Source organism: Pseudorca crassidens, chromosome 8 (assembly GCF_039906515.1).
Source record: "Pseudorca crassidens isolate mPseCra1 chromosome 8, mPseCra1.hap1, whole genome shotgun sequence".
Taxonomy (NCBI): domain Eukaryota; kingdom Metazoa; phylum Chordata; class Mammalia; order Artiodactyla; family Delphinidae; genus Pseudorca; species Pseudorca crassidens.
The window spans coordinates 51,395,080-51,422,087 of NC_090303.1; the positions used below are offsets into that span (position 1 = coordinate 51,395,080).

The 27,008-nt window shown below is 36.9% G+C and overlaps 1 protein-coding gene across 1 annotated transcript; it reads left to right on the forward strand.

Moving 5' to 3' along the window:
- The first annotated feature begins 2,601 nt into the window (after positions 1 to 2,601).
- Positions 2,602 to 26,956, forward strand: FAM133B (family with sequence similarity 133 member B). The gene is made up of 11 exons (XM_067746420.1): positions 2,602 to 2,737; positions 8,950 to 9,047; positions 11,203 to 11,281; positions 11,967 to 12,041; positions 12,178 to 12,210; positions 12,652 to 12,714; positions 13,181 to 13,273; positions 14,621 to 14,671; positions 19,779 to 19,871; positions 22,426 to 22,473; positions 25,363 to 26,956. Exons 1-11 carry the CDS (start codon positions 2,714 to 2,716, stop codon positions 25,447 to 25,449), a joined length of 744 nt encoding a protein of 247 aa, XP_067602521.1. The 5' UTR covers positions 2,602 to 2,713; the 3' UTR covers positions 25,450 to 26,956.
- The last annotated feature ends 52 nt before the right edge of the window (positions 26,957 to 27,008 follow it).

Here is a 27,008-nt window from a genome sequence, read left to right on the forward strand (position 1 = left end):
ATTTCTAGATTCCAGAGATACAGCAGTGAACAAGATAAATAAGGTGCTTGATCTCATGGAGCTAACATTTTAGCGGGGGAGACAGAAAATAAATAAAAAAGTGTATAAGTACATTATGCTTAATGCTATAAAGGGAATACACGGGTCTTAAAACAGAAAGTACTTGGAAAATGGTGGTCAGGAAAGGCTCCATGAAAGCTTTGAGTTGAGGCATAAATTAGCATGAGACTGAGGAAGCCAGGCGATGTGCTGAGGGTAGAAGAACTGAAAGCCTCACTAGAGTGGATTCAATAAAGAATTGGTAAGTGAATATGGAAAATGCCCAACATGAAGTGAGAGGTACGAAGTGTAAAGTAAAAGGTGTGAGGGGTAAAGTGTGACCGGGTACTGGATTGAGCCCAAACAGACTTTGATAGGTTCAACATACTTTCTTCCCAAGATCAAGAACAAGGCAAAGACGTCAGCTTTCACCACTTCTGTTCAACATTGTGCTAGGGTAATAGGCAAGAAAACAAAAGGCATAGAGATTGGAAAGAAAGCAAAGCTGTCCTTATTCACAGACAACACGAGAGTCTCTGTAGAAACTCCTGAAGAATACCCAAAAAAGCTACTAGAACAAACACATTTTGCAAGGCCAGAGGATACAAGGGCAATATATTTTTTTAAATGTATTTCTATATACTTTAAAATTGCAAACCCACATTTAAAAACCAATTACGGTAGCAGCAAAAAATGAAGTCATCCTGGATTCAGGTGGGCCCTAAATCCAATGACTGTTAAGAGGAGAGGGCACATGGAGATGCACACAGAGAAGACAGATACGTAAAGATAGAGGCAGTGATTGGAATTATGCTGCCACAAGTCAAGTAATGCCTGGAGTCATCAGACGCTAAAAGAAGCAAGGAGGGGACTTCCCTGGCGGTCTAGTGGTTAAGACTTCGCCTTCCCATGCAGGAGCTGTGGGTTCCATCCTGGTTGGCGTGCTAAGATCCCACATGCCTCACAGCCAAAAAGCCAAAACATAAAACAGAAGCCATATTGTAACAAATCCAATAAAGACTTTAAAAAAAAAAATCCACATCCCCCCCCCCAAAAAAATCTTAAAGTAAGGAGGAATTCTTCCCTAGAGCCTTCACAGGGATCATGGCCCTACTGACACCTTGATTTCATACTTCTTGCCTCCAGAGCTGCAAAAAAATAAGCTCCTCTTCTTAAGCCACCCAGTCTCTGGTACTTTGTTGTGGCAGCCCTAGCAAACTAATACAGTAATTCAATGTGGAAAGGACACTCTTTTCAACAAATGGCTCTGGAAAAATTGGATATCCATATAGGTAAAAAAATGAACCATGACCCTTACTTCACACCATGAAAAAAATTCAAAGTGGGTCATGGACCTAAACGTAAGAACTAAAAGTACAAAACTTGCTGAAGAAAAATAAGAAAAAGATCTTCGTGACTTTGGGTTAATATCTGTAAAGTTCCTGGAATATTAAAAACACTATCAATAAGCCATGAAAACAAACTTCCTCTTGTGCATACAGAAAAGCCTGTCTGGTCAGAGAATCCCCAGCTTAAGTCAGGGGTGATGGAGGAGGAGGGGGAGAATTGAAAGCATGGAGGCCCAACTTATAGTAAAAAGCAAAGTGGGTTACTAAGGAGAATGAACTTTCAGTGCAGAATAGAACCACCAATGGCTGCATTTGAGAGAGTCTGGGAAAGTTCTGAGAGATAAAATGGGAGTTGGCGTCATCTGTTGTGCGATGCAGCGATGCAGAGGGAGAGACAAATTGGGAAAGATGATTTTAAGGAGTTCTCATATGTTTGAGTATAAGCCCATTTTGCCATTTGCTAAGAGCCTAGAAAAGACCCAAATCGATTTTCAATGACTTTCTAATGATGTTGCACTGAGATGGGTCCAGCTTTATCCAGATCTATTAATTCTAAATAAATATAATGACACCTTCTCTGAAGCCCAGACCACCTCCCTTGAAGTTTTAGTATTGTACTGCCATTATTATGACATGCCATGTGGTAAAGTTGACCCTGTGTGTATCTATCTCCCCTACCAGATTACAAACATGCCCTTTGAAGGTAGCACTTGTGTCTTATTTTTATCTTTGTGTCCTGCTCCATATCCATCTTCCACTCAGTGAATTACACCAAGTAGATGTTCAAAAAATAGTGTGAAATGAATGCATGAGTGATGGATGAATGGAATTTAACTTAAAGAGCAATTTCTTTAGCAACATCTATGACAGCAGTGTCTTCTCCCGCACCGCCTGATGGACTCTGAGGGACCACGTCTGTCCTGGTCCTCACTTTATCCCCAGCATTTGCACTATGCTAAGCACACCATAAGCGTTGGAATAATCATTGTATCCTCTAGAAAGGATTTCAGCGCATCAGGAATGGAAGAAAGCAAAACAATCCAAGGCTGAACGGAAGTGAGCTGCCTGGGCGAGGCTGTCGTACTCGGTGGGCGGTAAAGAACAGGAATCCCCAGGCGAACCCTGGGAACCGCGGGTGAGTGCGGGCGCCTTCCTCTCCTCCGAGGCGATAGGTGGCGCTGTGGCCGGCCGCGGCCCCCGGGTCTGCGGGGCGCCGCTCTCTGGACGGGGTGGGGAGTTGGCAGAAGGACCTGCGGCGGGTCTGCTTCGGCCGCCGCTCTGGCCTGGTCTACCCCAGCGGCTGACTGATCGCTCAGTGCGGCACCATGGGGAAGCGGGACAATAGGGTGGTGAGTACCCGGTGGGGAAAGCAATGCGGCGGCGCGGGGCACGGCGGCAGGAGAGCGGGACCCCTCGCTCTTCCCGGCTGGGCCTGAGAGTCAGCGGCGACGCAGGGACCTCAAACCAGGAGACCCAGCTCCCCTCCCCGCTCCGGCCCCAGACGCGCGTGCGCCGCGCACGAAGTTGGCGCCTTCGGCTCCCCCGCTCTCTTTTCTCTTCTCTCTAGTCTCCCTTTCCTCTACACCCCGTCAACCCTGCCGCACCCTCTGGTAGTGTTCTCTGGCATCCTTCCCTTCCGCACTCGGGCCAGCAGTGCCCAGTTTGTAGAGCTCTAGGGTCCCCTGCACCCTCCTGTAAGTAAGTCCAAAGTCTGAGGCCCGTGGAGGTGCCGGGACTCGCCCCCCACGCACCGCGACCGGGATCGCGCACCCAGGGGGGACGGAGGCCATGGACGTTGTCCCTCCACCCGGGGGCCTGCAGGGCTCCCAGTTCTAGCAGCAGTCGGGCTCGCATTTGAGAACCAGGATCAAAGCATTTGGCTTCGGGCCCCAGTGTCCAGCACTACCTGGCACCTAGTAGGCTCTGTAAAGGAACGAATGGCCTAGTAATGTTCACTCTGGAGTCAGGCCCAGACTGGAATGTCAGTTCTGGTCCCTCGGGAGTTGGGGGACCTAGGATGAGTTGCTTTTCTTCTTTGAGCCTCAGTTTCTTCATCTGTAAGAGGGGATCAGTGTTGCCCATAACTTTGCAGAATAGTTGAGAGTGCAAAAGGCAAGGTGGCCGGGCGAGTGCTTGGCATGCAGGTTATTCTAGTAAATGAGATAAAAGAGATGCAGAAGTACCTAATAGCAGAAAGAGTAAGAAATATCTGTAAGTAAGAAATTCGAGGTTCTGAGGGCATTTTGACAGGCGGAGATGGGAGGAAGGCATTCTAGGTGGCTACTAGCTTGGTGTGGACAGCCCAGGTTATGAATCAGTTTGAATGGGCTTTAAACAGAAGCGATTAGCAGTAAGCTTAGGTTGCAGCCTTACAGTTCCTAGGCTTGGCTATGATAGAGTTTTAAACCACTGAGCAGCAAAATAAAAAAAAATAAATGTCGTTGAAGCTACTGTACTAAATTTAGTGAACTAGCTTTTTAAAAATTAAGTGATTATTTCCTTTGGGGTTAGGGGGTGGGGGGAGATGGGGCGAGGTACTAAAAGAGCTTCACTTTTATGAAATATTTCTTGTCTTCAAAACGTTTGTTTTAATTTTATTTAGTCTTCATAATCAAAGATGTCTAGGAACCACAGTGGTGAACTTTGATTACAAGGTTGAGGAATGTTCTTTTCTCTTGCTTTCCTGGCTGTAAGTCAGACCTTGTGGTATTCTGATTCTCATAGAGTTGAAATGGTGTTCTCCTGGAGCATCCTTAGGTTTAAGGTGTTAAGAGTGTTTGGGCTCTTTAATGACCTTAGGCCTTAAATGCTTAGAAATTACCGGACCTTGGGTACAGTTTTCATGCAGAGACCTAAGATGTTTTGTTTTACTGGCAAAAGGTGTTGGTTTACACATACTTTTAAAGCATTTGAAAAAGTTTCCAAATTAGTTTCATTTACTAGAGCATTTTGATAATTCCGAGCTCTGCTTATTACTTGGTATGTTGTCTTGGCCCGTGGTGGTTCTGGTAACATTTTATATGCACTTCAAAGGTTGTGGAAAGGAAAACAGGAAATTAAGAGGTAGAAGACGCAGATCTTCTCGTTCAGTCTCCTCATTGCAATGGAGGAGGAGATGGAACTGTTTAAACTGGGACCAAAAAAAAACCTTGGGTCATCTGATAAGTTAGTTTAGTACATCATAACTCTTGATTTTTTTTTTTTTTGCGGTACGCGGGCCTTTCACTGTTGTGGCCTCTCCCGTTGCGGAGCACAGGCTCCGGACGCGCAGGCTCAGCGGCCATGGCTCACGGAATGCCGCTCCGCGGCATGTGGGATCTTCCCGGACCGGGGCACGAACCCGTGTCCCCTGCATCGGCAGGCGGACTATCCACCACTGCGCCACCAGGGAAGCCCATAACTCTTGATTTTAATTAAAATGAACATGTGCCTCTGAAAATAATGGCTTTTTTTTCTTTTTACATTGATGATAAAAATCATGGTTTTAGAGATGACAGAATTGCTTTCTAAAATGCCATAAATTTCAGGTTGAAGTTTTTGTAAAAATAGGCTTTACTCTTTAGAGCTGTTTTGGTCTCAAGGCAAAAATTGAGCAGAAAGTACAGAGAGTTCCCATATGCTCCCTGCCCATAGACATGCTCAGCTTTCCCTACTTTCAACTCCCACACCTGAGGGGAACATTTGTTACAGTCAATGAGCTTACATTGACACATCATTTTCACCTGAAGTCCTTAGTTTACATTAGGGCTCACTCTTGGTATTGTACGTTCTTGAACGGCTTTTATTTATTTTTTCACTGAACATTTTAATTCTTGAGATTTGTAAAGGGCACTTTAATTTGTGATGGCCACCCTTTGTGCCCATTGTTTTCCAGAAGTTTCCTTCGTGTTCTTTTCTGTTACTAAAACAGATGTATCCTCTAGATAAAAATAGGTAATCAAAGTAGCAAATGAAATTCTGCGCATTTTGTCCTTAGCAGTTTCACTGCATTGCTTTTTTCCTAGCTGCCCACTTATATATTCCCTTGAGCTCAATTTGCCATCCTAAGTTTCAAAGACAAATCGTTTTCTGTTACCCAAACTCACAGCAGCAGCTTGGAGCCACAGGCAGTTCTAGTTACATATGAGTATGAGTGTTTGCTTTAAAAGGGCATAGTATTTAAAGTGATTGTCATAGACATTTAAAGAAATTGCAGTTTCTTTATTTTGATTGATGCCCAGCCACCCACCGCCTAATGTTAGAAGCATTATTTTTCACACTTACGCATAATAAGTGAAAGAGCTTTACCTTTGTGAAATACTTTTTTGTTTTTAAAACCTTTCTGTTGTGCACAGTAAAATGAGCACTGTTGCTTAATAATTATGAGCACAGAATTTTGCAAGGAGCTTGTGAGATGCGCTTCATAAATATTGCTATTATAATTGAAATAAATAATGGAGGTATTTAGAGTGGTTGAATTTTTCTCATTTTGTTTACTATTAATATTATGGCAGTGTTTGCATGTAGTATTTTTATTTTTGTTTTATAAAGGTAATGAGTTATTTTAAATTTTTTTCTCCATTGTATGAAATGATGAAAGTAGACGTCTTCCTTTACATTTTGGTGCACATGCATCAAAAACTTTTTAAAAATTTATAGTTATTTATTAAAATGGTATCTTTTTTTTTAACTTGCTTTTGCTTTTCACCTGAGAAATTTTGGACATCATCTTTTTAATGGCTACATAGTATTTCATTTTGGGAATATAATGTATTAAATTAATCTCAAATTGACGGCTCTTTGGGTATTTTCAGTTTTTCCTATTTTAGTGATAACAGTTTTAACATCCTTGTATATATTTACAACTTTGAAAATAAAGTTTTTACAGTTTTAAACTTAAAATATTTTACTATTGAGTACTGCTAAAATTATGACATACTACCAAAGAAATGAGGTGATAGATGATAGATATTATAGTTTTTAAAGTGATGATCTTAGCTTGCACATTGTACTTGCTTTTGGTTATGATGATTGTCAGTGTCATTGGTTGGGCCAGCAGCTGCTCTGTTGTGGCCTCTGTTGGTTGTCATTTCCACATGAACTGATTGAAATTCTCAGCAGAGACAGTTGAATGAAATATTTGAGGGCATAACATTTGATATAAAAAATAGGACTTTATGCCTCGGTCTTAAACGTTGCATTTGATATCCACATGTAGCCCTGATTCAACATCTCTGACCGTAGGAGCTCTAGCATTCATTCCTGCCAGTAAGAAAATTATATTAAAGGTTTAACTTTTTCATCTCAAGTAAGTAGGCAGTATCCAGTTGAATGGAAGTAGTTCTCGATATGTGTTGTTCATAGTGGTTTTATATTGTTTATTCTGCCAGAGTAATCTAGAAATATATAACTTATATTTGTTATGAAGGTGGGTGATTTTGTCATTTTTAAAGATATTGTTAAATAAAATGCATCAGATGCATTGTACCCTTTCACTTCTTTTCAGATGTTAGGTAATTAGGTTTAAAATCAACCTTGGTAATAGTCATTTTCAACCAAAATTCTTTTTATTTATAAAGTAGAAGAGTTTTTATAAATGTTGACTTGGATTAAATTTGGAAAGCTGAATCATATGGTCAAGAGGTTGAGACTGAATTAAAGACCAGATTTGTGAATTCTGTTTAATAAAGCAACACCTCTTTGCTAGACACTGTCATTAACAAAGAAATATTCTGGGGCTTCCCTGGTGGCACAGTGGTTGAGAGTCCGCCTGCCGATGCAGGGGACACGATTTCGTGCCCCGGTCTGGGAGGATCCCACATGCCGCGGAGCGGCTGGGCCCGTGAGCCATGGCTGCTGAGCCTGCACGTCTGGAGCCTGTGCTCCGCAGCGGGAGAGGCCACAACAGTGAGAGGCCCGCGTACTGCAAAAAAAAAAAAAAAAAAAAAGAAAAAGAAAAAAAGAAAGAAAGAAACAAATATTCTGCTTTATTTTGTCTCAGTGTATTTTGGGGGAAAGTGTCTAAAAATGTGTTTTACTGCTATAGTAAGTGTAGTATACAGAGCATAATATAATTTCTGTGGTTTTTGATTGTACAAAAATATGTATAACAAAGTTCACCATTTTAAGTGTATAGTTAAGTGACATTGAGTACATTCACAGTATTGTACAGCTATCACCACTGTCCATTTCCAGAACTTTTTCATCATCTCATACAAGAAGCTCTGTACCCATTACACAGTAACTCCCAGCCCCTGGTAAACTCTATTTTCTGTCTCTATGAATTTACTTATTCTAGGTATCCCACATAAGTTGAATCATACAACGTTTGTCCTTTGGTGTCTGCCTTATTTCACTTAGTATGCTTCCAAGGTTCATCTGTGTTGGAGCATGTATCAGAATTTCACTCTTTTCTAAGGCTGAATAACATTCCATTGTATGTATATATCACATTTTGTTTATCCATTCTTCCATAGATGGACATTTGGGTTGTTTACACCTTTTGGCTGTTGTGAATAATGCTGCTATGAACATGGGTGTACACATATCTGTTTGAGCCCCTGCTTTCAATTATTTTTCAATCCTACTTAGAGGTGGAGTTTCTGTTTAACTTTTTGAGGAATCATCAAGCTTTTCCAAAACAGCTGCACCATTTTTTATTCTCACCTGCAACGCTTAACTGTTCCAGTTTCTTCACATCCTTGACAACACTTGTTTTCTGTTTTTGATAGTAGCCATTCTAACTGGGGTGGGGTGGCATCTCGTCGTTTTGATTTGCATTTCCCTAACGACTAGTGACTAGTGACATTGAGTATCGTTTCATGTGCATATTAAGACATTTGTACATCTTCTTTGGAGGAATGTCTAAGTCGTTAGCACATTTTTGAATTGGGTTGTTTGGGGGTTTTGTTGTTGAGTTGTAGGATTTCTTTATGCATTCTGGATATTAACCCTTGTCAGATACGTGATTTGCAAATACTTTCTTCCATTCTCTGGATTGTCTTTTCAGTCTTTTGATAGTGTTCTTTGATGAACAAATGTTTTTAATTTTGATGAAGTCTTGTTTATCTATTTTTTCTTTTGTTGCCTAGCATGATTTCATTTTTGATGTTAACAATTTGTGTATAAAATTGCTCTCAGCATGGCACAGTATTTCCTGAGATAGAAGATATAGTAGAATAAGCAATGAATTTAGAGTTAGGTCTTCTTTAACTTCTTTGGAATCGAGTTTCTTCATTTACCATTGTGCATAATATTATTACCCTCAGAGCTTTATTGGGCTTTAGGAGAAAGCACTGTAAAGCCATCTTAGAGTAAGAGAGAGATGTCATTATTATTTTCATCAAATCTCTGGTAAAAACACATTTTCTGTGAAAGAGCAGTATTACTTATCTCCCAAACTTATGAGGCTTAATAGAGCATTAAATCTACTTTTTGTAATGAAAAGTTGGTTAGTCAGATTGTTCATCCTTAGTTGGATATAGTATGCATTTATAATAAAGATTGCGTTATGAGTATGCAAATGTACTTTTGTGTTTTCAGTGGTTATTTTAATGGAGTTAATTTTTGTTTTTTCCTCAAGGCCTATATGAACCCAATAGCAATGGCCAGATCAAGGGGTCCAATCCAGTCTTCAGGTCCAACGATCCAAGATTATCTGAATCGACCAAGGCCTACCTGGTATTTGTGAAACAATTTACCTATATATAAGGTTTTCATAAATTTTTAAAGGTTATTTTTACAACTTTTATTGATTACTGAGCAGTTGCTAGATACATAATTTTTTGAAGTGGTATTTGATATGTGCTTTGTTTTGAATGTATAAAACACATGCATGAATGTAAAGCAAACATTTGAGAACCCACCACCCAATATAGCTAAAGCACTGCCAGGGAATCTGTTTTGTTTTGTTTTGTTATTTATTTATTTATTTATTTTGTGGTATGCGGACCCTCTCACTGTTGTGGCCTCTCCCGTTGCGGAGCACAGGCTCCGGATGCGCAGGCTCAGCGGCCATGGCTCACGGGCCTAGCCGCTCCGCGGCATGTGGGATGTTCCCGGACCGGGGCACGAATCTGTGTCCCCTGCATCGGCAGGTGGACTCTCAACCACTGCGCCACCAGGGAAGCCACAGAGAATCTTTTATACCAAGCACATATTTATGTCTTAAAACAGACCTTAACCTTGAAGTGTTCTAAGCTATTTTAAATGGTAGGTTTGAATAATTTTGCCCTTCCACGGGGTATAACTAGGTGTTGAGAAAGATGACTTTAGACCTTGTTTCTAGTTTTATCCGCTGGCTTTTCAAAGAGTTAGGGTTTCCCATTGTAAAAGTTTTTTTTTTTTTTTTTTTGTAAAAGTTCTGTTTTAAATTTTTTGTTTGTTTTGCCCTTGTTGAGTGGCTCTGATTTTTTGTAAATAAAGTATCATAGCACTTACATTATTGTTTTTTAGTATGTCTTATTATTAAATACCCATACTCCTGAGGTAACATAAGGCAAGCTTCAGAGTTGTTAACTTTGGACTCCTTCTAAGGGCCCCTGATAACTGGGCAACTATAGTTGAAAGTTGTATTTACATACAACAGGGAATCCTTCCTTTGGGTTAAATAGGAAGTAAGCTGTGTCTGCCTCTTAGAATGTTCTTGAGTGCTATTGTTTATTGTTGCAGCTTACCAAAAAATAAATTATCTCATGATTTTAATGAGATCTTTATATGTGAATTTCTGTGTTGCAAAAAATATGTGTATTAAATGGCACTGTAACGTGAAAAAATATAAAAAATAAATTATCTCAAAACAAAGTATATTTTATCTTTAAAATTGGGGAGAAGGGATGAATTTTAAAGGGGAAGTGCCTAAGCTAGTGGATTACATGTATGGTCAGAGGTCGCCAAGACAACCCTCAGGTTGGGTAATTGCTAGAAGGGCTCACAGATAGTCGTACTCGTGGGCAAGATTTATTATGGTGAAAGGATACCAGCCATAGTCAGCAAAGGAAAAAAGTGCATGGAGTGAAGTTCAGGGGAGCCTGGACGCAGGCTTCCAAGGCTGCTTCTGTGGAGTCATACAGGATGCATTTCATTTCCTTAGCAATGAGTTATGATAACACATGTAAGGTATTGCCAACTAGTGTGATTCAGTGTGTCCAGCTTTTTTATTGGCGACTGATCTGCCTCTGCCTGTCAGGTGCCAAAATTCCAGACTTCCAGAAGGAATGAAGGTGTTCATATAAACTATATTATTTGTATAGACAGGCACAGTAAGCCACTCTTATCAGGGGGTGGTACCAAAATCTAAGTTCCCAGATGCCAGCCAGGGCTACTCGTTCTTAAAAGCAGGTACATTATAAAACGGGTGATTTAGTAATAGACTATAGTAATTCAGTCATATAGACCTTAACTCACCCTAACACTGAAACTACTAGCTTTGTGACCTTAGGCAGATTTTCTTACCTTCCTCAAGTTTCAGCTTCTTTATCTCTAAAATGGGGGTAATAATACTACCTTTTCTCACAGGATTGTTGTGAGGATTAAAGGAAGATGTATTTAAAGCAGTGCCTGTTGTATGGAAGTGCTCAAATGTTTGGTGTGTTAGTTCTTATAATCCGTGTTTAGAAGGGGAGTGACTAGTATTATCTGATAGGCTTTATTATGATAATTGATTTACAAGGACGTGAACAAAGAAAGTTAAAATGTAGCAGCACTGGAACTAGAATGGAGGTTTATTAGGATATTAAGAAAAATTTATTTATGAAATTTTTGTTGCCTTGTTTGTAAGCATCCGTCTCAAATTTGAATAGCTTGAAAACTTACTTGTACATTCTATTTTTTTAAGGGAAGAAGTGAAAGAACAACTAGAAAAGAAAAAGAAAGGCTCCAAGGCATTGGCTGAATTTGAAGAAAAGATGAATGAGGTTTGTAAATTGTGCCTTTAAAAAAAATAATCTTTTTTCTTATAATAAAAAAATGAAATCTTTTTTTTTTAATAAACCAAGAGTTTGGGCCTAGCTCTTTAGGTTAAGGGTGCTCTGTATTATAGAAGTGTTTTTGTTATATTGAATACGGTTTGTATATTTTGATTTCTTAAAAAAAGAAATAGAGAAAAGCCATCTTACAGTAATTTAAATCATCTTAAGTTTTCTAAATGTTACGTTCTTCCCTTCTCTCCCCTTATCCCCAGGTCCCCATCTTACCCTGGGATTTCCATGGTGATGTTTGCTTGTTTTGATTACAAACATATATGTAGTATTTCAGCCACAGTATAGATTAATTCAACTTTTACTGTCTGGAAAGAGAATCTAACCACCATTGTTAAAAAGAAAAAAGTTCTCAGCCTCAGTAATAATACCTACTCTTCCTTTCAGTATACAGTAAGGAGCTCCCACCTCATAATATCCTCTTTGAAAGGAGCTCGTAGAGGCTCCTTTGGTGACAGGGTAAAGGATTCTGGCACCTGCAGTATCTTTTGACTGTAATTAGAGGCTGAGATGAGAGCGAGGTAGTAGAGGATGGAAGGAAGAAAGTAGTGGCTGTCTCTATATATTTAGGTGTATTAGAAGGGGATAGGTAGCCTCTAATGTGTTTATAACTTTTCTGCAGAACTGGAAGAAAGAACTAGAAAAACACAGGGAGAAATTATTAAGTGGAAGTGAGAGCTCATCCAGAAAAAGACAGGTAATGCCATTTTTAGTTTATTGCTATTCTTAATCTCAGAGTTGGGTTTTCATAATAATGCTGTGTACTACTATTAATAGATACATTTGAAAACACCACCTTATTTAGATTTGTACTTGTATTTGTTTGCTTTTAGAGAAAGAAAAAAGAAAAGAAGAAATCTGGTAGGGTGAGCAAAAGTTTTCCATTTTTCTAAATGTTATAATCAAGAGCGTACAAAAAAAGTAAGAATAATTGATATAACCTGTATGCTAACTCTAGATAAGTCAAGGAACCTGGAGGTCCTTTGGTAGTTACGGGTGGTTTTGTTCTATTAGTGATAATAAAAGAAAGGTGCCAACCTCCTTATAACCTAGTGACTCCTTCATTACTATTAAAGAGGGAAAATCGATTACCGTTGCTACATCTGTTGTTACTTTGTGTGTGTGTCTGTGTGTGTGTATGTCTGTGTTTGTGAGGGAATGTGAGATTTGACATTTTAGTATTTAAGTCATGAATATGGCATCTGTTTCTCAGACACTAGATTAATTTCGTTAAGTATTTGAGAGACTTAGTAAAAGAAAAAAATTCCTGCATCTCACAAGCTTTAATTGTTTTGTGCTTGGTCAAGTATTCATCTTCTTCTTCATCAAGCTCTGATTCTTCCAGCAGTTCTTCAGATTCTGAAGATGAGGTAATGTTTGCCTGTAATGATTCATGAAATAATATCTCTGATATCTTTACTGACAAGTGGAAGAAACCCATTATGAAATATCTGTTAAAAATGTTTACTTCCAGTTTTTGATTAATCATCCATAACTGAGAGCGCTGTTGTGAATAAATAACTAGGTATTTAAATATTGGTAAATGTGTTTTTTAGATTCCTAAATTTGTCTTGTTCATTTAAAAATATTAGTAGAAGAAATGGATTTAAAAATCAAAAATTCTGTTTTAGCTAAGAATTACATGTGACTCATCACTTAACATTTTTTAATAAAACAAAGTGATGTAAGTTACATTTTAAATATTATTAAGTAAAACATATTTACACGCTGGTCCTTTCATCAAGTTTTGTTCATTGATTAAGTTTTGATGTTAATAAAATGCAACGATTATATTTTTGAAACAGAAAGCAAATATTTCTGAAATGTTTCATGTAGGATAAGAGACAAGGAAAAAGGAAAAAGAAAAAGAAGAGCCGTTCACATAAATCTTCTGAAAGTTCCATGTCAGAAACTGAATCAGACAGTAAGGTAAAATCATTTAAATGAGCAATATTTTGGATAGCAGACATTTAATTAGGTTCTTCTTTAAGTTCTTCCTGTCTTAAATTGCTCTCAGTTTAGAAATGTGATACTGTTTTTGTACTTTGATGCTCTGTGTCACTTAATTGATGTACTTAATAATATTGTACATAGGGCATTTAATTGTTCTCTAAGTACTTTGACATATAGGTCCCCACATCTCAGCATTTTTATGACAGCTTTATGATAAAGCATGGCAGACATTATTTTTCCCATCTACATAAAAAATTTGTAGTGCAGATGAAAACATCTTGCTTAAATTCATACAGATCGTATTAGAATTGGAAGTTGAATCTATCTTCTAATATCTGATCCAGTGTCCTTTTTACTGTACTGTACCTAAATCTGTTCTGTACTATCCAGAATTATCAGATGCAATTAACTCTCAAACATTAGTGGTCATAAGAAATACATGCAGGTTATAATAAAAATGTGGATTCCTGGGTCCTATCTCCAGAGTCTGATTTAGTGAGTCCGATTAGGATCAGAAGTCTACATTTTAAACCAGTGGTCCCTAGGATTCTGATGCAGTGCTGTCCATGGGCCACAATTTGATGAGCACTGTCCTGGGGTCCCAGGAGAACAAAACAACTGTTGATATATGGTTGTATGGCAGATATCTACTTGCCCTACTGAGACTTCTTTTGATAAAATGCCTGGCATATATAAAGTATTCAGTAGATGTTGGTTTTGTTTTTTAAAGCCGAAGAGCCAGTCTAATGATACTGATAGCTAACATTTATAGAATGCCTACTATAGATTGAGCCCAGTTCTAAGCACTTGACTTGTTAACTCAATCCTCTCAACACCCCTATGAAGTAGTTTTTTGTATATCCCACTTCATGGATAAGGAAGGCTCAGAGAGTTTAACAGCTAGCCCTGAGGGATTCAAAAGTAGAAATTCTTGCCTCCCCACTTTATAAGGAAGAGTAGGGAAATCAAATTGATGTCTGAGCATGGTGTGAATTAGAACTTCAGTGCATATGATCACTACAGGTAAAAATAGCAATAGCATAAAGTCTTATTTTAAAATAAACCCTGTGGTTATACAGATAACGTCCGTTGTTTTAGTTGTACAGAGATTTGATATACAGCCAGATAAATGAAGAAGTCTCATTCCCTCATAAGCACATATATACACAACCTGTATTTCTCCCGTATTTTCAGAATAAAATTCTGGAAGTAAACTTTTTTTCGGTCATAGAGTAAATCACTTTTTTGATATTTTTCTTCCTTCTGTCATAATGCTGTATCTTTCACATTTAAAATTGATATATATATATTTTATTTGTTTAGGATAGTTTAAAAAAGAAGAAGAAGTCAAAGGATGCAACTGAGAAAGAAAAGGTAATTTATACTTTACAGTGCCTTAAGATAACTTCTTTTACTTCAAGAATTGCTTCAAAAAATTAACATTAAAGCATTCCCCTTTTTACCTTAAAAGATTTCTTTTGCTTATTGAGTTCATTTTTGAAGGTAAAAGATCAGAAGAAGCTTCCTGCAGAGAATTTGAGTTTGTATAGATAAATGTATTATCTCAGTTTAAAATTCAAAATAATGAAGATTCTAAACATTTCCTGTTTCCTCAAGTCATTTTAAAGAAGGTCCTTTTAATGAAAGAACATGGACTTCTGTTTCAAATTGAGTGTACCATAGCTAAATTTGAAAACTTTTTTTCTACTGTAAGTAGATGTTTTATCTTCATTTATAGCTTATCTATACCTAATGCTTAATTTATCCCTACCTAAGTTTCTGGTTTATATTTTTAAATCTTTCTTATTATTAAAAATAAAAGCCTAAAGAAAGCAACTACTAATAAAAGGAAAATAAAGACCAGTGTCACTGTATTTTATTCAGTCTTTGTATATCATTTCTTAAAAATTGAGGTGAAATTCACATAATATGCTATTAACCATCTTTAAATTACAGTTTGGTAGTATTTAGTGTATGTACAGTGTTGGGCATTGATCACCTCTCTAGTTTCAAAACTTTTTCATCGGGCTTCCCTGGTGGCGCAGTGGTTGAGAGTCCGCCTGCCGATGCAGGGGACGCGGGTTCGTGCCCTGGTCTGGGAAGATCACACATGCTGCGGAGCGGCTAGGCCGTGAGCCATGGCCACTGAGCCTGCACATCCCGAGCCTGTGCTCCGCAACAGGAGAGGCCACAACAGTGAGAGACCCGCGTACTGCAAAAAAAAAAAAAAAACTTTTTCATCATTCCATTAAAAACAACCCATAGTCACTAAGTAACCAGTTTCCTTCTCCCCACCCACCCCCAATCCCGTGATAGCCTCTAATCTGCTTTATGTCTATGGATTTGTGTATTCTCGATATATCATATAAAGGCAGTCATACTATATGTGACCTTTTGTGACTGGCTTCTTTCACTTAGTATAATGTTTTCGAGGTTCATTCACGTTGTAGCATGTATCAGTACTTCATTCCTTTTTATGAATGCATATAATATTCCATTGTATGTATATAGCACAATTTGTTTATCCATTCATTCGTTGATGGACATTTGAGTTGTTTGTACCTTTTGGCTAGTGTGAATAATGCTGCTTTAAATATGCATGTTTCTGTATGGACGTATATTTTCATTTCTCTGGGGTATATACCTAGACATGTTTTGGTTTTTTTTTAATCAGTTTGCAAATAAAAATGCATTAACACTAAAAAAAGAAACCATATTGACAGAGTTGGTTTAATTAATTCCAAGGATTCAAGGATAAGAAATTTATTAATATAACTTGCCATATTAACTGGTCAAAGGAAAGAAACCGTGTGATTATTTTAATAGTTGCCAATAGGGTGTGATATAATTTCAACAGAACTTCCTGATTTTTCAAAACCATTATAAAATAAGAATAATTGGTTACTTTCATGTTTTAAAAAAAATTGTAAAACTAAAAACTGGCAATTTGCAAACATGAAATGCTAAAACAACTGCACTGTGATTTTTGAAGTACTTCAAGATATACAAAGTATAGAGTAATATACACATATATAAAAAATCACCCATATGTATACCAACTAGAATTAACAGATGGTTTAAATTTTGTCATATTTGCTTCAGGTCTTGTTTTATGAGAAAAGAAGAAGTCCCAGGCACTTTCTCCTTCCTTAGAGACAGCTGTTTCTGAAATTACTGTGCCTCCTTCCCATCCATATTTATACACTTTTATTAACATAAGTATGTGTTCAGAAATAACTTAGAGTATTTTCAGAAGGGTGTCACCATGTTTCCTCTGAAGCTTGTTTTTTTCTCTCAGAATTACTGTTGACATTTATCCTTGTTGATACTCTCAAGTTTGTTTCTTTGGCTTATAATATTCCATTATTTTAACTCACCACAACTTGTATCTCCATTCTCCTGTTTGTGGACATATAGGTTATTTTCATTCTTCAGTAATGCAAACAGTGCTGCAATGGCTATTTGTTACCCATTTCTCCTTTTCCTTAAGTTGTCATTAATTTTCTGAGGTATACCTGGGAGTATAACTTCTAGGTCCTAGGATGTACATACGTTTTACTTGTCTACATTTTGCTTACCAAAGTGCTTGTTATTAATTTACATTCCTACTAGTAATGTATGACAGTACCCTTGTTCCTCATACATACTTGTCACGCTGTGAAACCTCCCTTTTTGCCAGTTCAGTGTGTAGAGATGTTTGAGCCCCTTTATTTGTTTATTAGCCATTCAGATTTCATTTTCTGTGAATTGCCTATTTGTGGTCTTTGCCCATTTTTCTGTTTGATTGTTATTAATCTTTCTGATTCATAAGAGTTATATACTTTGGATGCTAATCTTTCAGACAGGTAGTTAACATCTTTTGGTCTATGGCTTCTGTTAATCCTGTTCAGGGTGTCTGTTATAATCTTACATGGTTTTAATTTTCAGTTATATGTATCAGTCATTAGTTTTAGCTCCATTTTTATTTTAAATTGTTCTGAAAGTGCTAGGCAATGGAATACCTAATTAGAAAATATAGTGGAAGAAAATATTTCATTTATGATGGTAACAAAAAACATATAGGAAAATCTTAAAGAAGTGAGCAGGACTTATTTGAAGAAAACTATACAGATCTATTCAGAAACGCGAAAATTTAATAAATGTTCCTGGGTATGACTTGCTCTGCTAAAAGTTAAAACATTTTTCATATGCTTTGATGAAAAAATGTGGTATGATCCAGGAACAGAAAAAACAATGGAACAGTGTAGAGTCCAGGTAAAAATTTGTTAAGTATTTGTGGAATTTAATATATGATAGAGGTGGCATTTCTTGGACCAAAATGACTAGCCATTTGGAAAATATACAGTTGAGCACTCCTTAAGGCCAAATATATTCCAGATAAGTGAAAATTCTAAATGTATGAAAATGCAACTAGAGAAAGACATGGGTGAGTATAACATTGGTATGGGAAAGGGCTTTACCTCAAATCTCATGAACTTCTGACCACATAATTCAAATGCTGAATGGGAAAAAAGACATATAGGTTATAAAAAAATAAGCTGTGAACGAAGTTTAAATATAATGAACAGACTAAGAAACACTACTAGGAATACATAAGGCAAAAACTTGATCTTCAGTAATTAAGGGAAAGAGAATACCTCACATACACATAAAAATAGGTAAAATACATGTTGAGGCAATTTTTAAAGAAAATATGAACTATATTCTAATAATCTGAGATTGATATGGCTGATAAAAGAATCTGACGAAGAGGCTTTTTGGTGAAGTGTGGTTCATAAATGAATGAAATAAGAAACAATTTTGAGGGTTATGGGAGAGTGAGAAAATCATTTGGATGAAGGCTGCTTTGGTCTTTGATTTAGTCATTATTGTTAAAGATTTTGCCCTCACGTACCCTTTACTATATTTCAACTTTGTTTTTAATAGCGAGGAACTCATATGCCTGCCCTCCAGAAGGAAATGGGTTAAGTAAATTGTGGTATCTACTTTCAGTGGTATATACTTTCAGTGAATGTCAAAGGCAGCCAAAAATGATGGTGTAGTTGGCATGGAAAGATACTGTTGGGTGAGAAGACTGGGTTCCAAACAAGTATTTATGTAAAATTGTATATACACAGAGATGTTTCCCAAAATCCCTGTAGTGGGATCTTGGTGAATTTTCTTAAAATGAACATTTATAATTTCTACCAAAATAATAAAGCTGTTTGCAGAAACAAATCACCTGTAATCTACCACACATATCATCACTGTTAATTTCTTTTCTTGTTTGTTTGTATCTTCAAAATTGGGTTCATGCTATGTAAAAGTTTTAGGTCATTTTTTTCTGTGTAAGATTAACTGGTGAGCATTTTTTCCTTTGTGCGGTTTTGTTTTTGTTGTTATGAACTACTTCATACGTACTGATGAAGCATATAGAAAAAATAAAATGACAACCAGCATATTCACTATGCAGCTTTAATAAATCTTAACATTCTGTCATATTTGTTTCAGATGTTTTCAGAATGTTTTATTTTTTTTTTGGTACTTTATTTTTTAATTTATTTTATTTTATTTTTTGGCTGCATTGGGTCTTCGTTGCTGCACGTGGGCTTTTCTCTTGTTGCGGCGAGCGGGGGCTACTCTTCGTTGTGTTGGGCAGGCTTCTCATTGTGGTGGCTTCTCTTGTTGGGAACACAGACTCTAGGTGCACGGGCTTCAGTAGTTGTGGCACACGGGCTCAGTAGCTGTGGCTCGTGGCTCTAGAGTGCAGGCTCAGTAGCTGTGCCACAGTAGCTGTGGCACATTAGTTGCTCCGCAGCATGTAGGATCTTCCCAGACCAGGGATCGAACCTGTGTCCCCTGCATTGGCAGGCAGATCCTCAACCACTGCACCACCAGGGAAGTTCCCAGAATGTTTTATTTCTTTAAAAATGTTTTATTTCTTAAAATATGTACTTAAGCCCCTAAGTACTCCTCCCCAGAATTATACATTTTCTCATCATTAAATACTTAGAGATGAAGTTTTGTTTTGTTTTTTAATGTGAATTTAACACTTTAAATGCACTAAGGGAACTACGGTGCAGAGACCTTTTTAGGCCATCACAAATAATTACCTGTTGATTTTCTTTTCTGTAACACTAGGCCTGTCTGATCCAACCCAGGCTAGAAACAAAAAGAATTAAACTGCAAAGGACCCAATTCTTATACCATATGTTTTCCTTAACTTTTTAAAACTTCATCATGTATAATTAAAGAAAATAAGGAGGATATTACATCTAAATGGATGTATAGGTATTTCTTTTCAAGTTATTTAATAAAAGCATTGCTTTATTGGAATTAGAAACTGATTGCTGATAATTGTCACCAATTTTAGACGTTTCTAAAATGAAAATGGATAATTTTTGTGATAATTGGGAAAATTCTTAAATAGAACTTAAAAACTTAAAATTTGTGTGGCATTGTATTATATCTCAGTCGGCATACATGTATTTATTTTTCATAGGACATTAAAGGACTCAGCAAAAAAAGAAAGATGTATCCTGAAGATAAACCTTTATCATCTGAGTCCCTGTCAGAATCAGATTATACTGAGGAGGTAAGTCTATGATCAAATCCATTTTCTTTACTTTAAAATATTTAGTTACTTGATTTAATAAATACGAATTAGTAAAAAAAAATTTTCATAAGATATTTGATTTACTCACTTTTCTAATATGTAAAAGAGACACCGTTTCAGAATAAGTTTTGTATTTTTACACAAGATAGTAATATGGCTTTTATTTTGAGAATCATATTCCCAGATACCTTTCCAATCTGAGATCTTTTATTTTTACTCTTCTAATATTTTCTTTTTACTACCATTTTGATGGCATGAAAGATACTGTATAGCATGTACCATACTAAAACCCAAGCATTCCCTTGTTTTTGTTTGGTGCTACTCTTTTTTTTTTTTTTTTTTTTTTTTGCGGTACGCGAGCCTCTCACTGTTGTGGCCTCTCCCGTTGCGGAGCATGGGCTCCAGACGCTCAGGCTCAGCGGCCGTGGCTCACGGGCCCAGCCTCTCCGCGGCATGTGGGATCTTCCTGGACCGGGGCACGAACCCGCGTCCCCTGCATTGGCAGGCGGACTCTCAACCACTGCGCCACCAGGGAAGCCCCGGCACTACTCTTTAGGGAGTAGAAAGGTGATACGGTGGAACAGAAATGTTGACATGACTTCAGTTTTCCTATCCATAAAATGAGGGAGTAGAATTAGGTAATCTGTACAGTCCTTTTCAGCTCTAATATCCCTGTCTTAGATTTTGTATTCTCTTGGAATTAGAGTCCATTCTTAGTTAATTTTAGGTTTATAAGTTATCTTTGAAGTATTTCTCTGCTTGGATTTGATTTCCTCATTTGTAAAATAGGACCTCTTGTCCCCATGTGTAGCAATATTTTGTAATACTCCTTTAATGAAGTTTGTAGCTAATATAGGCTACCTGTACACATTTTTATATTAGTGTCCCCTAAAGAAATAAAAATGAATACAAGAGAATAATTTTATAAAATTATATTTCTATGCATAAGTACTTGCGCCTAATAACACTAGAAGACATAAAATATTAAGCTGTGACAAAATTCAGGCTGTAGCAGGTATGTTGACCTATGCCCTTCAAAAGCCGTACAATAGCATTGTCACCAATGACATTTTCCAAAATGGTGGACAATTCCCAGTAAAGCTCTGAATGAAACAAAATACAGTCTTCCCTCTATTTATATGACATAGCTATTCTGGGACATCCACTGTACGGTCATCCTTCGATATCTGCAGGGAATTTGTTCCAGGACCCCTGTGGATACCAAAGTTCACAGGTGCTCAAGTCTCTTACATAAAATGGCGTAGTATTTGCATCTAACCCATGCACATCCTCCCATACGCTTTAAATTATCTCTAGAGTACATCTAATACCGAATACAATGTAAATGCTATATAAATAGTTGCTGGCATGTGACAGAGTCAAGTTTTGCTTTTTGAAACTTTCTGCAATTTTTTTTTCCCCAAATATTTTTGATCCATGGTTGGTTGAATCCATGGGTGCTGAACACACGGATACGGAGGGCCGACTGTATCTTAAAACCCAGTACAAAATACTTTGTGTTCATATTGTAATATACTTAGATTTTATATTATAATTGGGCCCATTATATGAATGTCAAGCAGGCTATTCTAAAGTTATGTCCAGGCTCCCTGGATATCGCCTGATGGCACTCCCTGTCTTGGCCCCACCCCCTCAGTCACTGAGATGACAAGAATAACCACCAGACACAAGGATTGCGTTCTCCAAGTTCTTTCAGGAGAGAGCTACCGCTTCTATTGAAAGTTAATAGTCCTTAATGCTTCTGTGTTCTATTCCTTCAGTCTATTTTAGTTTATTTGTGCTATTCTTAGTTACATTTTCATGTACTTGACATACAGTAACCTAGCAGATAAACCAGACAATTCAATATTTCAGCAATTTTTGTGCTTTATTATTGTATTAATTATGTTTGTCTTAATATAAAATATGTTACATTTGGATTTAACATTAATACACATCAGCTTTAGCAACTTTGAATTTAACATAAATCCAGTGTATCACACTTTAAAATATTGAAATAACATATTAATGGGGTAATAATTGTTACTTGAAAAGATTTTTATCAGTTCATTGATACTGAGTACACTATATACATAAAACCACCATTCGTTAAACACCATAGGTAAGAGAAACACCTACTGTGTTCCAGGCATTCCCCCTTGAGGGTGGATATTACCTACATTTTACAAAGACGATGAAACTGAGGGTAATACATAGCAGAGGTAGGGTTCAGAGTTTGGTCTGTTTTATTGCAGAGCCCATGTATTTTATCTGCTGTACCTCACTGCTGTTTTTAGGTGGTGAAAGAAAATCTAAGAGAAGCCCTCTAGAGATTTAATTTTCTTTCCTTTAAATGTTTTTCGTTGAATCCTCATTGTGATGTAATAGAGGTTTGAGGTACAATAATGCATTTAAAATGTTTTTTGATTGTCAAAAAAAGGTTTTTTACATAAAGGTATATTAGTGAATGAAAAAAATGCCTTGGAAATTACATATTTATCTTCTGTTCTCCACAAAAATTTTAATTTTGTAGATACGAGCAAAAAAGAAGAAAAGCAGTGAAGAACGAGAAAAAACAACAGCAAGTATCACTTATGTTTTTACATGACAACAGTATAGCTGTTTTTAATATAAAATTAGTCATTGTAAAGCATGATTACACTTACTAGAACTAAATAAATATTTATTGGGAAAGGTGTGGTGTTCAGCAGCTTCACTTAATGGGTTGGAGAAAATTAAATTGGCTCAGAAGAAAGGAAGCATATCCTGATAGCAAATATCTCTGTTTCATTTTCAGTATTTTACTGTTAGAAATGTAAGCTTAAACTATTGTTTGACTTTCTTAAGCTGTAACAGGAAGTATGAGAGTAAAGTATGGTGATTCCCTCCATCTTCGATAGTAGATACTCCCAGATCTGCCAAACCTGGTAATAATAGAAAAAGGTTCATGAAGCACACGCTGCAATGAAAAATAAGAGGAATGTTACAACATAAATGATTCACGAATAAAGATGATTCTTTCAATCATTTCTAAAGCCAGCTCTGCTATCATGCAGGTTGAGAAGTAGAAAGAGGAGAATAGGAAAGTGGAAGTGGTATCCAATGAGAAGCAGACCAACCTAGAGAACGTCTGTAGCAAATTATCAAGGAGAAATGCAGATCATATCAGCAAAGTAATTTAGGAGCACCCACATAAGTGTGGGCTATGGCCTTTGAAGGCATTTTCTTAGGGAGGAGTAAAAGAAAAATGAGAACAGCATCATTTGTAGGTTTGAGAGTAACTGCCCCTTCCCAGAATGTCCCTGACTCTTAAAACGAGGGTCCTTCTCTGAGAAGGTTCACCTGATAATGTGTGATTCGGAAATAACATTTTATATGCTTCAAGACCAAGGAGACATTTAAGAGACATTTTTCCTGAGTGGGAAAATAACTTGGGTGAAGACTGCATCTTTGGTTCAGATTATTAAGACATAAAGTTAATTTTGGATAATTCTAATTTATATTTGCATACTTTACTGTTTCATGCATTCAGCTAGCATGTATTTATTAAGCTTCTCTATGCAGGCACTGTTCTGTCTTGGTAGAGCTGTTATAATGGAGTACGAGATAGATAAGAGTGTGACAAATGAGAGGCTGACTCAGGGAGAGAAAGCCTCTTTGAGGACGTAAAATTAAGCTGAAATCTGATTTACAAAAAAGAGACAACCATTAGAAGATGAAAGATAGAACATCCTAGACAGAGAGAAGAGCTCAGGACCTATGGTGGGAGTGAGCTTGATATGTTTGAAGCAGTGAAAAAAGGTAGGCTTGGCTTACACGTAGTAGATAAAGAGGATGGCATATAATGAGGTTGGGAAGTAAGCAGAGGCCATCTCACAGAGCACACTATTTAGGTTTTAATCAAAGCAAACAGGTAACCTAAATCAACTTTACATTTTAAAAATATTTTGGCAGAAGTGATGACTGGACCTAAATGAGGAACGCTGTTGTTTGTATTACAGTGGTAGTGATGGAGATGGACTGGCATGATGGATTTGAGATATGTTTTGGCCTTAGGTGGTAGGACTTGCTTGGTGCTTCAGGGGTGGAGAGTGGAGTTAAAGAGTCGAGTCAAAGATAGTTTAGATTGTTTGGCTTAAACAATATGATGAATTAGTGGTGCCATGCACTAAGATGGTTGAGAAAGGATTTGGAGGGAAAAATTAAGCATTTTTAATAACTAGCATGGTAGAGCCAGTAATAAGGCACTTGCAGTCTTGAGTTTAGAGCATAGGACTGGATATAAAGATTTGGTCTGTTAAGTGGTATTTAAAGCATGTTACTGGGAGAGCATGTGGAAAAGAAGGGAAGGAAGCCCACAAAGGTTGAGCAGAGGAAGAAGAACCAGCAAACAAGGTCTTTGTGATAGAAGGAAAGCAGCAGAGTGAGGTGTCATGGAAGCCAAGAAGAAAAGTGTTTTAAGAACAGAGTGGCCAACTATCCTTTTATGAAAAAGTAACCTATACCCAAAACTTATTTTTAAAAGCCCAGATATAAGATTTTGGACTCTCTAAAAGTCCCTGCATACCTGGGCTCCTAATGAAAAGAACAGTGAAAGTTTGTTAGTGTCACAAAGTGATAGAGGCCTTAGGGAAGGCGGAGGGATGGAAGTTCTAATAGATAAGGAGATGGAGAGGAAGTTTTATTTTTGCCACCCTTAAATTAAGGCTCTTGCCTTTTCTTTTTACTTCTGAATATCAACAACTAGTATATTATGTGATGCTACATTTCCACATATCTGTTTCTAAAAGTTCTGCCTTCTCTTTTACATCAGAAAGTCAAGAGAGTCAGCGTTCAGCAGAATTCTAGCTTCCTTTGTCTAGTCACAGTATGACTACTTTTACTAGGCCTCAGTGGTGTTTTCCTCTAAAAACCAAGCGTCCATTTTTCTAAGCTAAATATACTTTTCAACTGTACGTCAGTATTTTGTACCAGATAGTTGTTAACTTAATAATTAAAGTAGCGCTACCAGTCTAAGCAGTACTTAATACCTGTTCCTATTTACTTAAAAGTAGCAGGTTTAATGTATTCTCTAAAAGTTATCATTTTACAAACAATTGTGTTTTGCTGTGGTATGACGATTCCTTTGCAGTAACTAAAATGATTTCACCTTTAAAAATTAGATAACATGAAGTATAACAGTTGATACCATAATCCAGTTGAATTTATTTTCTACAGGAAATCTTGTTAGAAGCTACATTAATGTGCTACTGACTAGAGTTTTCCTCATCTTTTGAAAATTGACAAGCACTCTCTTAGTCCCCATACAATATTATTGAGACTTTTCGAGAAATGTTTTCAGTAGCTTACTTGTTTGTGTGGATTGTTAGAAATAACTATACATAGTAGATTAGAAGTACCACGGTGAAGTTGTTGTTTTTAATTTGCAGATTTTCATGTAGCTGTGTCTAACATGGAACTATCTTTTCAGGAAAAAACAAAAAAGAAAAAGAAGCATAAGAAACACAGTAAGAAGAAGAAAAAGAAGGCTGCTAGTTCAAGTCCTGACTCACCATAACATTAAGAAGAATCAGGATTCACTTATAAAGAAAGTGCAATGTCTAAGGAAATATCAACTGTGAACATTATGACATATTTACTAAAATGCATGAATTTTCTTGTTTTTAGAATTATTCCTGGACTATCAGTAGCCACTCAGATGCCGCTGTGTGAAAGGGCCATAATTGTTGCCTGCTGCTTGAACATCTGTTTTTTTCTCATCCAGTGCTTTATAACTGGGAGATAACACACCGCAGTCATACTAGTGGTTAAGATATTTGGGAATAAAGTTAATATTTTTGACTAGAAGTATCTAATGATAAATCAACAGAAACTGAATCTGGATACATCATTAAGATGTAATCAGACATGACCAGATGACTCTAGTTAACATTTTTGAAGTAGGGATTACGTTGACGTTTCAAAATCCTTACTCTGTAGATAAGCGTATTTTAATTTTTTCCCCTTGTATACTTTTGTTTACCTGGGGAAGAAGCTTTTAGGGGTGGGGGTGGGGTTTGATATCACTTCAGCTAGCAGAATAGCGTGCCTTTATCCTCACACATCTTATTTTTGTGGACACAGTAGCCATGCTTCATGGGGAGGTCAGGGCCGGGTATGGCAGTCTTGCCCTTTACTGAGCTTAGTGACATCGTTGGACTCTGTCATATGCTACTTTGAGTGAACCAGAGAAATAGCCTTTTGCAGCATGAGAATGCCCCAAAAGCTCTGGGATTTACCTCCACTTCAATAATACTGAATGTTTTTTAGCATTAGAATGTGTTATAACATTTGAACTAATTTTGACTACACTTTGGCTTTGAAAAGGAATCATTTCAAATGACACTGGTACTTTTTGAACTTGATAGCTAAAGATTCTAAAATGCATGTTTTATACTGTTAGGTTTTAACCAGTCAGGAAAATTTTATGTAATCAGTGATAGTTCCTTTATTTTTTGTATGAGTTTTGTTTAGGCTGTAATGTTTAGCTTTTTATTAACTCCTTATTCTTGCTATTCTAAATTCCTTACTGTGTTTAACAGCATACTTGCCAAGATATTTAGCATGTAAAAAGCAGGTTTTTGATTTTTTTTTTTTTTTTTTAACAGCTTCATATTGAAGCTGAGACTTAACCATAAATAAGTTGAGTGACAGGCCTGGTATGCTGTGTCTTGTTACACAAAACTATTGCCAGAATCTTAGTAAATATAACGTTTTAAAGGTTTGTCTCTGTATATTCACAATGGATTATGACAAGTTAAATTTAAATGAGAATTACATATTTGCTTTTCCTGTGTCATATTTTACTAAGATTTTGTGCCTCATGTCTCCTGCTGAATTGTTTACTAGTAATGTTAAAAAGAATTGATAAATCATTTTCACTTTACATTTTTATATAATCAGGTAACATGAAATATAATTTGATGTACAATTTTGCCTGTTACAGAGGGTGTGCTAATTATAGTGGTATATGCACAAAACATTTTGGCATGACAAGCTGAATAAATAGCTATTTTACTTAAAAATAGCTGTGTTCTTATCAGCTCCCTTTGAGTCTCAAGTTATAAAGATTAAGGA